Below are 12,163 nucleotides of genomic sequence, written 5' to 3' on the forward strand. Positions count from 1 at the left end.
GCAACCCCTTTCAAATTTAGAGGAGCCATATGATATTGATTGCAATTTATTGCAACAAGAAATTTCAAGAAAGGATGACTGTATCTAATTCTTGCCATTTCCAGAAATGGATCTTATCAAAGTTATATCCAACAACTCCTGGGAAAGTCATTCCAGGACAGGAGACCTTTCTTAACGCAAGCTCAATACTTTTAAGACTCTGCATTTAGCTGGATGGATAAGCCGAAATGCTTGCCTAGGATTACCCTTCTAAACGGTCACCATGCGTGTTCGTCCCATGTGATTTTAGTTGTCAGCTGAAAGAATGGAGCAAACAGAACGGCGACATCTAGCCTTCGAGAACTCTCACTTTTGTTTGAGGATTAAAAGATAGAAATAAAAAGTAGAAAGGGAAAAGTGGTTTTGACGCATGCCACGTCATAAGATGATTCGTTCCTGTAGATTAATTGATTCAAAAAAAGAATAAATGAGAAGAAAAAAACAGAAAAATAGTTTTTTAAAACCTATATACTTTGCTGCAGACTTATCGTATAATTATAGATTATAATTTTATATCAATGTTACTGTATTAAAGCACCTCAGTTTTGGTCAAATTAAGCTCGTTTCAGATCCTCGTAAATGCACACTGAAACTTTTTCCTATATAAAATTAAGTGAAATCAGTAGAGTGATCTTTGATGATTAATGTTTTAATGAAATCAGGCTTCCCATATTGAACTGTTCCAGTTTTCTTTTTCAATTTTTTAAATCAAATGTTTGAAATAAATCCAGCATTATATTTTAATTAGTAAGTAGAGTTTACTTTTATAAAATATACTTTGATATCAAAGCTTGATTTATCATTTATCTTGATTTATGATTCATCAGAACTCATCATTTTCAATATATTTAAGAAAAAACGGCAGAATTTATATATACAACTTTCATGTTTTTTGAGCTATAGCTAAATAAAAAAGTCAAACAAGATAAATTATTTGCCATTTCTAAAAGATATTGCGATAGCATATTGTTAAAAAATGTGAAAACCATGAAAAAAATTGAAATTAATTTTCAAACTTACGGTTAGCTGTGAAAAAGTCGTATATCGTACCAGCAAACATGATGCCGAAAAGCGATTCTGCAAAAAAGAAAAATAATTAATCAAAACAGCATGAAATAAGACATACTGAATCATTAACATTTTTTTCAGGTGTGAAATAACACAGAAATGCTTAAAAATTGTGATCATATGAACAAAAATTTCTCTTGTATTTTAAATCAAGAAACTTATCTAAGGTAGAAGTTGATTTATTCTTTCAAAACACTTTTAAATTTCAAAAAAATCATTTAATGTAAAGTAACAGATTTGTACAATAGAATCATTTTGAGAAATTTGTGCGTTTTCCAAAGACAAAAGAAACTTGCAACGTAATGAATATTAATACATATATGAAAAAAAAATTTGCAATATATAATCAGTATTAAATAGCACCAAATCTGATTGAAAGGCATTTGACATTTTTAAGTAAAGTCTAACAATGTGATAAGAGGCAACGTAATTTCAACACTTAATTTTTTTTCCATTAAAAAGGTCCTTGTGTAATAGAAGAAAAAGTCTTATGATATATTTATATATAATATTTAAATATATTATTTTTATTTGTGTTATATATTTTTATTTATGATATATAACATTTAAATTTTAATAAAATAACTAGAGAATTAATTCTACTTACTTAATTTCACCGTAATTTTAGGTCATCATAGAATTTGGCTATTTAAATCAAGTGTATCTGTAAACCTATTCTTACACCACGTGTATTTCTGATATATCTAGTATTGTATTAGTTATTATAATCAGTATTGGATTATTATTATATTTAAGCAACAAGCTTAAAAAGTACAGCAGGTAATTCTGTTGAATCAAATATTGTTTTGAATGTTGAATATTAAATCTGGATTATTTTTTAATTCATTTTTATGTTATTGTATTTTATTAATAAGGTAAACGAATGTTAATTATTTCTGTTTGATTGATTGATGAATTATGCTGTGATTGTGGTACATAATTAATTTGCAGAAATATTCGTATGCAATAATATTTTTAATAAGTGCTGAAGTTAACTGAATGTTTTGTTAAGTGTTATTAATTTCATTATTAGTTAAATTTCAGTATTTAACCTCTCTTTGTTGTAACCTAGTATTTTAATTTGAGTCTGATAGTAGCCATATAAGTATTTTAGCTATACTTCTCAGGAAACAAAAAGGAAAATTCCTTTAATGAATCTAAAATTGCAGTTTTATTTTCTGCTTTAACAGATAGACGAAATCTTTTACTTTCCAACAATATAAGCGAATGTTTTGATTTTTATCGTTTTATTGTATACAATTCATTCTTGTGTAGAGCTCTTTATTTTGTTGAATTAGAAAAATGGCATTCATAACTAAAGCTAGAAAGTGTGATCTTCAGGAACTAGCTAGTGAGTTAGGTGAAGAGATTGATGGGAACCTCACAATTGCTAATCTTAGAAAATTGATATTAAATTCCAACGAATGCGAGGAAGAGTTTGTAAAAGGTGTTTTGGAAGGCATTGTGGAGAGGAGGCAAGAAAAAGAAAATTTGGAAAGACAGGAAAAAGAGAGGCAATTTGAGATAGAAAAAATTAAATTGCAAACTTCGGTCGAAACTCAATCTATAATATCAGAAAATAATGAAATGAACGACAAACATAATTCTTTAGAGTTAGAAAAGATACTTCAGAAATTTAATTCAAAAAATGATGATATAAGTCTTTACTTAGTCATATTTGAGCGCCAAGCTAAGCGATTAAAGATTGATAAGACAGATTGGGTCACCCAATTAATGCCACTGCTTCCGTCAGAAGTTGTTCAGATAATAGCAAGGGAACCTGAAGAGGAATCAAACGTTTACGAGTATGTTAAGGAATTACTCTTACGACGATTTAAGTTGAGTGCAGAAACCTTTCGATTGCGATTTGTACAACATCAAAAGAGAATGGAAAGTTCATGGAGGGATCTGGCCTTTGAGTTGAGAAGCTTCTTGGAGGAGTGGTTGAATGGTGTTAACGTAAAGGATTTCGAATCATTGAAGGATCTTATGGTTGTAGAACAAATGAAAAGAAGAGTTGCAAATGAAGTTCGGGAACATTTTGTCGACACATGGACAAAAATCTCGTCTTCATCTAAGCTAGCCGATCTCCTCGATGATTATGAAGGGGGAAGGAGAAGCTCAAAAACTGGCCATATTCCTAGTAATGACAGGAAACGAACAAATGGGAATTTTGAAAAGAAAAGTCCTATTGTCCATGACAAAAATACAGTGAACCTCGATTATAAGAGACCCAGTAGTCCTCGGAATTGGAAGCAAGAACGTTCCGATCGGCGTCAATGTTTTGAGTGCGAATCATCGCAGCATTTGAGAGCCCAATGCCCAAAGCTAGCTGAGAAAAAGAATTTCTCAAGGATTAACCACGTGACAAGACGTTTGGTAGAAACGACAAGCGAGAAAAGTGGATCACAGAGATTTCCAGAGAATGTTACTGAAAATCAGACTGATGAAGGTAAGATTCTCGCAACACAGTTAAAGACACCAGAAAAAGATCTAACACGAATCAGCCCTCTACAGAAAATACCAGTGAAAATTGAAGACAATGCATTTGAAGGTATCGTGGATACAGGTGCTGAAATCACCGTCATCAGACAGGATATAATTGATTCTTGCTCTAAACAAGGAGAGGGCAGCATAAAAATTATATCAGCCTTTGGGGAAGAAGAACTTGCCACATTAGTAACTATCAATGTAAAAATTAATGATGGAAAGCATGGTAATGTTCCTGTTACTTGTGCAGCATCGAAGAAACTAGTAAGCGACATGCTGATCTCCTCAAATATATACGAAGCATTATGTAAGAAAATAGAGGCACATACATTACCCATTATAAATAACGTCGATTCGGAGCAACCTGTCCATTAAGAACCAAATCAAGAAGAAGAAAGTCCATTGGAGGAGAAAAATTGTTTCTCAAAGTTGCAAAAAGGAGATGACTCTCTGAAGATGGAAGATGGTACGAATAAAGAGATTCATGTAAATAAAAGTCGACCGTACATAGCACGACTTCAGCAATTCGGAGTGATATATGACCAAGACAATGAATTTGGAGAAATATTTCCTGCCGCAACCAATTGCAATCAGAAAAGCAAAATCATTCGTGATATAAGAACGCAAATTTATAATCAAGGAGAGGAGTTATCGTCACAACAAAAAGCTGAGCTGATTGATATCTTATCTAAGTACACAGACAGTTTCAGTAAGTTTCCAGGGAAAGCTAAGGTGCCAGGACATAATATTAAGGTAACTGATGACTGTGTCCCTAAGCGACTAGCTCCATATCGTGTCCCAATTGTTTTGCAAGGAGAAGTCGAACGCCAAGTTCAAGAACTTTTAGAAGCAGGACTCATTGAACATACCGAGAGCGACTGGGCACATCCTGTAGTGTGTGTTGCTAAGAAAAATGGTAGTATCAGACTGTGCGTAGACTACCGTCAGCTGAATAAATATACGATTGCGGACGCATATCCAATGAAACTGGTTACTGAACTATTGTAAGAAATTGGAAAAGCTAATTTTATATCCATATTAGATCTCACCAAAGGATATTGGCAAATTCCCATGAAGCCTGAAGCGAAGCATTATACCGCTTTTATCACTCATTTTGGGTTGTACCAATGGAATGTGATGCCCTTCGGTATGAAAAATGCAGGAAGCACATTCCAAAGAAGCATGGACAAGATCCTCTCAAAGCATCGAGAGTATTGTCGTGCATATATTGATGATGTCGCCATTTTCTCTAAAATCTGGGAAGAACATAAAAAGCACATTATGGAAGTATTTCGTACGCTTCAAGAGTCCAACCTTACCATAAATCTAGAGAAGTGTGAGTTTGGCAAAAAGGAAGTGAAGTTTCTTGGCCATATCGTCGGATCAGGAAGGCACTGCCCAGATCCCGAGAAAATTGAAGCCTAAAGAAGTTATTGAGACCTACAAATGAGAAAGAAGTACGTAGTTTGCTAGGACTTGCAAATTATTACAGGGACTATATCCCAAACTTTTCTTCATTAGTATTACCACTAACAAACCTCACCAAGAAAAACGTACCCAACAAAATTGAATGGGCCAAAGAACAAGAGCAAGCATTCCAAATCTTAAAAGAAGAATTAGTCAAGATGCCTTCATTATACACCCCACAACTGGATAAACCATTCCAGTTATACACGGATGCCTCAGCAACAGCCGTTGGAGCATGCTTAGCTCAGATAGGTGATGATGGGAAGGAAAAACCCATTGCATTTTTCAGCAAGAAATTGATTGCAACTCAAACACGGTGGGCTACTATCGAGGGAGAAGCCTACGCCGTACCGGAGGCCTTGAAGAAATACGACACATGGATATTTGGTGCTCGTGTTCAAGTTATCTCCGACCACAACCCTTTGACGTATCTCACTCAACAAACGCCTCATAGCGCAAAACTTACACGATGGTCGTTAGCCTTACAGAGATACGATGTGACAATATCATATCGAAAGGGGAGTAAACATTGCAATGCAGACTCTCTATCTAGATTGCCATTGCAACAGTAAGAAAGAAAGGCTTTCAAGAAATGTACGAAAGCATTTGTGCATCTGTTATGCTACTTTTATCACCAATTTTGTGCACAATTGATATTTTTCCTTATACATATTTGTTTGTCTTTATATTTTGAATTTGTGTATGTGTTATTTCTTTTCTTTGGAAATTGCATATCAGTTGCTCTCCCACCTCTTTCCTGCTCCTTTCCTAGTTGTAGCGACAAATAATGCTTGGAACTATGTTTCATTTCAGGATCAACCTTTTACAGTGAGAGATGATCAGTGATAAGCAACCCGTCCAGTCCTCAAGATGCAACATTGTCTCTAAGGTGACAATGTGCTTCTCCAAGAGGGGGGGGGGGGCGTGTAAGACCCGCTCCCAACGACGAAGGTTGCAAGACCAAGTCAGAATGGGAAAGGTCACATGGTATCCGAAGGGGTGAAAACCAGGAGAGACGAACAGGACGTGGACTAGACAGATAAGGACGAGGGACGACGAGCGAAGGTGGTGTGGTTCGTCATGAACGAAATACTTGATTAATTTTTATGTTTTATATTTTAATCCGTTGCTGTAAATATGTAAATAATATAATAATTTAGAGTAGGATTGTTTCCTGTATTTATTGCTACAAAATCAACACGATTTAACCTGGCGATTATTAAGATTGAACTGGATATAAAATGATCAATCAGGCCGAGACGTAGAATAGGCGCCAGCCGTTGTTGGAATAGCCACGAGGAAATACACGTTGGATGTGTAAGGAAACTTTACTATTGTCTTGTCTTTTGTGATTGTGTGTGAAATGCCCATGCAGGTAGATTACAGCACATATGCACATCCGAAAACATTCATAACAGTGGTTTGCATACTTTCCATTTATCCGTAACTGCTTTACTTGACGAATTTTTGTCAAATATCTCTTTCAATGAACACTGATTTCCGTGATATATTGGCAACGAAAGGCTTCATTTCTCCTGAAATAAAACACTTAAACGATTTATGGTGTTCTCGTTCGAAAGCCGACGGTATGGACAAGTGTTTGGTGCATTTGACAAATTGTAGCTTGTATTTTATTTTCGGAATTCAGAATTAAAAATTTTGGCAACATTTCAATTTTGAATTTCGCTAACGTTTCAGTGCTTATTATTCGGCTGTAAATCCGTATATTTTCATGAAACAAATTATTTTAGTGATTCTTTCAGAATATGTACCTACTTTGCGTAAGGATGCATCCCAAAATTTTAAAATTTGGATTTTTCCCGATTTTGAACAGAACTTATTTATTCGCTATAACTTGTAAACTGTTATAGATGGAACTGTTGGAGATGGGACAAGGTTATTATAGTTTTTGATGATATTCCCATGGGCTCTTCTGTACCGTCTTCCGTTTGTCAGAATTGATCAAACTCATCCCGTAGACTTATTCAGATATACTCAGATTTTTCATTTTTTTTAAATAATACGATGAAATTCATTTTTTACTCATATTAAGCTGCCTAAAAAGTCAATAATTTGATTGAACAACCTGATTGTCACTGGTGGTTAATTTATTAAATTTTTGTAAATTTCGGATTGTAAATATTTTGTTACAAGTAGACACGGAAGAATTTCATGAATCCTTAAATTTTAATGGGCAGAATTTAATTTTAAGATTATCTTTACACCTTTGAAATTTAAAATCTGAATTCTGAAAACAATGGAATGTAAATATTAAAAGTAATACAACATAACTCCTTAAACATTTTTAAGACAACGTTGTATGCGCAGCCATTGCAATAACCTCTAATGCGAAACCAAATGGAGATTCGTGACAAACAGATCTAGAGAACAAGGAAATTCTTACTTAATATGTCTGATCTGATTATAAAAAAAGTGAAGAATGTAATATGTCAAGGTGTGCGGCCAGCAGTCTCATCAACTAGTGCTATTTGCGCTCGTATTGCAAATATTCAGTAACTTACTTTACCTTTTCAGGAAAAATTGGCGGGCATTGAGAAAGGCTATAGAGAATGCCTACTTCACCATCTGATAGGAAAATTGTTGATGATTAAGGGATATTTCAGAAAATGCAATCCCAGTTTACCTCGTAGATATTTACACTTTAAAAAAGCGAAAAAATTCTTTAAAATTGTATTTATTAATTTGCTTCTTTCCACAAGACTGCAACTTTTCTCAAAGAAAGTAAATGGAAATTTTTTCAGACCACATAATCTAAATGTAAGATTCCTGCCCTTTGTTATTTAAATTAAAATTCTACATGCATCTCTTAGGGATTAGAAATATGGATTGTTTTCAAATACGTTTTATTAAAAGAAAATGATAGATTTTATTTAAAAACTTTGACATTAATTCGAAGAAAGATATCATACTAAAGTAATAATTACTAATAATAATCACATACATATCATATTGCCTTTTAATTAAAATAAAACTTATAAAAGAAGATTTTTTTATAGATTTTCATATTTATATTTGAAATATAATTTGTATTAGATTTCAGTCTAGTTTTCATTTATTAAATAAATTAGTAATAATCTACTGTTATATCTCTATATTATTAGAACATTATTATAACTATTATTACGACATTTTACTCTCCTATATGTGATTTTGCTAACTGAAACATATTAGAATCTTCGAGGAGAAAATGCAATAGTATTTTGCTTTGATGCAATGATTTAAAGAAAAATAAAATTTTTGGATCTAATTTTATTTAGATCTTTTTCAACTTTCAGAACAATTTCAATTCTTGAGTTAATGCTTTTAGAAATTCAGCATTTGTTAAACATTTAAAAAAAATTATCTTTCTATCATATCTCTAATAGTGGCAAAATATTTAAATGAAAGCTTTGATTAAACAATAAAATAAATTCGAATTAAATTCTAGCAATTGAAAGCATGTTAAAAAATTACATATTGGGTTTTAAATGAATTAAAATATATTATTGAAGAGAAAATTGTAAATAAAAGGATATAAAATGCTCGAAAATTTATTCTTCAATTAAATATTTTTGTATTGGAGTGAAATATATATGCAGAGAAATTAAAATAATTTCAAGAAAAATTATTATCGTTTTTACAACGTTTTAATTATACGAAAAATAAGAAAAATACGATACTATAATTGCATTTCACATAAAATATATGATTTTAATAAGACCTCATTTAATTACAAAGAATAAATGAGTGATAACGAACTTGCTAGATGTTTAAAAAAGCAGTTTTCGCTAAAAAAAATTGATCTGGATTTTAAACTGATTAATAGGTGACAGTGAATACTAAATCAGAAGAAATTATTACTTACATTAAGTTCTTTCTAAATTTTTAAGTTATTATTTAAGAATTAAACTGTATTATCGATTATCTGATGACACGCATCAATATTCTTTTTTATATTACATTTGCATTCACTTGCATGTTTGCATCCATTAATAATTAAAAAAATATTAATTTCTGCTGTTAGATGACTACTTCCCATCGGAGCTGTAACCGTCGTATTCTTTTGAATAATATCAGTGATATTACAAAGACATCAGCATGAATTAAAAGGTAATTTTAAATGCTGTTGCATACAAAGGGTTAAACAGGTATGGCATTATATATATATATATATATATATATATATATATATATATATATATATATATATATATATATAATGATCCTAATGATATAATGATGAAGCAGAAATCCCGCTTATTATTTAGTGTCGATTAGCAACAATCAAATGTAAATAGATCCTCTTACGAATGTTTCAACTAATTCATTGAACATTTTTTCAGCTGAGCTTAATACAGCGATTTGCTTAACTAATTAATGGAACTAAAAAATATTATTAGAAATATTTCGGAAAAAGGGTGCGCTTGTTTTAAATTAAAAAAAAATCAAGAATCAATATATCGTCAAACAGTAAATTTAATTCAGAACGAAATTATACTTAACTGTTGCCCGGCAAATAATCGCTATGTTTTATTATTATCGTTATCGCTTATGGTTAAAGAAAGAAATTCTTTATTTTACTGAATGCGGTAAGTTATTTATTTCAAGAAATATCTAAAAATTCTATGAAATAAATCACAATCAGTTACTTTATGAAAAAAAAAAAAAAAAAAAAAACTAAGAATTCTCCGAAATTACTGAATTATGTGCCTTTACGGTGACATATGCACAAATTTGGTAAGATTTAAAATCAATGTAGGTTTTCTAGCCGAGCACATCAAAATCGTGTCCAAATTCCTAACACTCGCCAAATGTCCACCATCTTGGAAGACTACCATATTTTTTTAGGTTTCAGCGATTGCATTTGGCAAGAAATCGCCAAACACAAATCAGCTTTGTGAACAATACATTGAAGTTAAGTCTTAAACCATATTTAAATTTGGTTATATTAAATTTTCTATAATGAAATATAAAATATAATATAACCAAATTATTTGTTAAACTATATTTTAAGCACAATAACTTGTAGTAAATGTATTCCGTTTCATTCATATGACTTCATTCTTTTAAACACATTCTATATAAATAGTTAAATATCCTAAAAAGGGAGCATTTTGGACGAACAAACTGGTTGCCAAAGACAGTGAGTGCTTTAAAATTCTTCACTCCTACAACATTTATTCTGCTAGAAATTTTAAGAAAACTTTCAATTCCCGAACTCACATTCCAATCCATTCCCTCCTTTTCAAACTCCCTTATATAATAATTTGCTCATATTCACAAATTTTCTACAGTATTTTTCTTCCCATAACCCACTCTTTTACTTTAAAAAAATTGAAATCAATTGAATACCATTTAAAAATATTTGCTGCCCTTCCTCATAAATGAAAGCAAATGAGATTCATTTCAATGGCTACTGTGCTATTGGATTTCAAATTTACCTTTCCACTGCGAGATGCACTGACGAATATGAAATATCTTCTTTTCTTCCTGAACTCATCTTAAATTGGCTTTGTGTAAATTTCTTTAGAAGTTTCTATTTACAAAGTATTTTTAATAAATTATTTACTGTCAGAATGAATTTGGGATTCACTCCTCTCAATTAAATTATTAGTTCTGAAAATTCGTAGTGTGGCACCAAAAATATTATAATTTTAAAAAATCAAAAATAATGCAAAAAATTATTATTTTAATGCAAGTGCTATTCCTTCAAACCAGAAAATGTAAATTATTGTGACATTGCACGTAAGAATATTATAAATCCAGAACAATCTTTAATTTCAAATTTAAAAGATTTTACGTTTTGCATTTCAGGGAAAGATACGATTTCTTTCTGATCAATACTTGTGAGATACCCCTCGAAGAATTTTTCTAACTTTATCTTTAAAATACTTTAACAAAATATTAAAGAAAGGAAAAAAGAAAGTTTCCTTTCTGAGGATGTAACGACATGTTAACGTTTCGCTACCTTCAAGCATCGAATGGAGTCTTTCGTTAAAATACATGATTGATAACATCTGATATAAATATTTGACATTAAAGGTCTGTGAGTAACTTTTTCTAGTAAAAAAATGATATCGAAAACAATGCTTGCATAATTATGGCATTAAAGTAACGAATTAAGTGACATTAAGGAGACAGTGGACTTCAAGTCCATTTTAGTTCAGAAAAACATAAAATTCCTATGAAAATTCAGTAAGTATACATTATTGTTTTATCTAAAATAGTAGCATTCAATTGGAATTACAAAATCATACTCAGATTTGTTTAAAATAAATTTATATTGGATAATAATAATAATAAAAAAAATTAAATCGCTTGGAATTTTTTTAAATTTTTAAAAATTTTATATCTTTTAATTTCTTTAAAAATAAAATATTTTGTTTTAAAATGTTTATAAGAAATATGACGTATTTATATTTTAATGCATATGCATATAAACTTTCTTAACTCTGATTGAATAATTCCGAAAAGTGTCTAATAAAGACCACTGTCCCTTTAGGAAATTGAATTGATTTTAAATTTTACGATATAACTTAACTTTTCATTATAGAGAAGAAATTCATTGAAAAAAAAAGGAAAACAGAATAAAAACATAATTCCTAGAGCATATGCACAGATCAAAAAGTAGCATGAAATCGCTGACTTTTCGCAATTCTTTTTAAATGATAGGTAACAATTTCCTACCTGTGATAAAGCAATACCGCCGACAATCTAAGAATCAAATGTTGCAAGCGCATTTTACTTTAATATACATATTACATGTTCATGGGATAATAAATTGAAATTCAGTCGGAAAATGTACGATAATGTGATTGAATATGCATGGATTTGTCTGAACAGTCATTCCTACTGAGAATAAATTTTCAGATCTGAAACATTATAAGAATTTTAACATTTTCATGGTGAAAGAGAGAGAGAGAATTAACCAGTCTTTTTGGGGGGATTACTAATATGAATAGTATGAATCTTATCTTATATCCAGAGTGGTTATCATTTTAAAGAAATATTTGATTTAAGTATTGAACTTGCTTTGATTAAGTATACTAATTTGTTTGAATAATATCAATGTTGAAAAGGAATTATGAGCGTTTGTCAA

The 12,163-nt window shown here is 30.9% G+C and overlaps 1 protein-coding gene across 1 annotated transcript in view; it reads right to left on the minus strand.

Annotated features, from left to right (window-relative positions):
* The window catches only part of LOC129961613 (elongation of very long chain fatty acids protein 7-like), a 30,705-nt gene extending 18,938 nt beyond the window's left edge, over window positions 1-11,767 (minus strand). The window contains exons 1-2 of the mRNA XM_056075120.1: window positions 11,752-11,767; window positions 1,060-1,116 (exon numbers count right to left, since the gene is read on the minus strand). Coding sequence (XP_055931095.1) covers window positions 1,060-1,099 — 40 coding nt within the window. The 5' untranslated portion in view covers window positions 1,100-1,116; window positions 11,752-11,767. The remainder of the gene's footprint in view (window positions 1-1,059; window positions 1,117-11,751) is intronic.
* Window positions 11,768-12,163: the final 396 nt, after the last annotated feature.

Source organism: Argiope bruennichi, chromosome 2 (genome assembly GCF_947563725.1).
Source record: "Argiope bruennichi chromosome 2, qqArgBrue1.1, whole genome shotgun sequence".
Classification (NCBI taxonomy): Eukaryota; Metazoa; Arthropoda; class Arachnida; order Araneae; family Araneidae; genus Argiope; species Argiope bruennichi.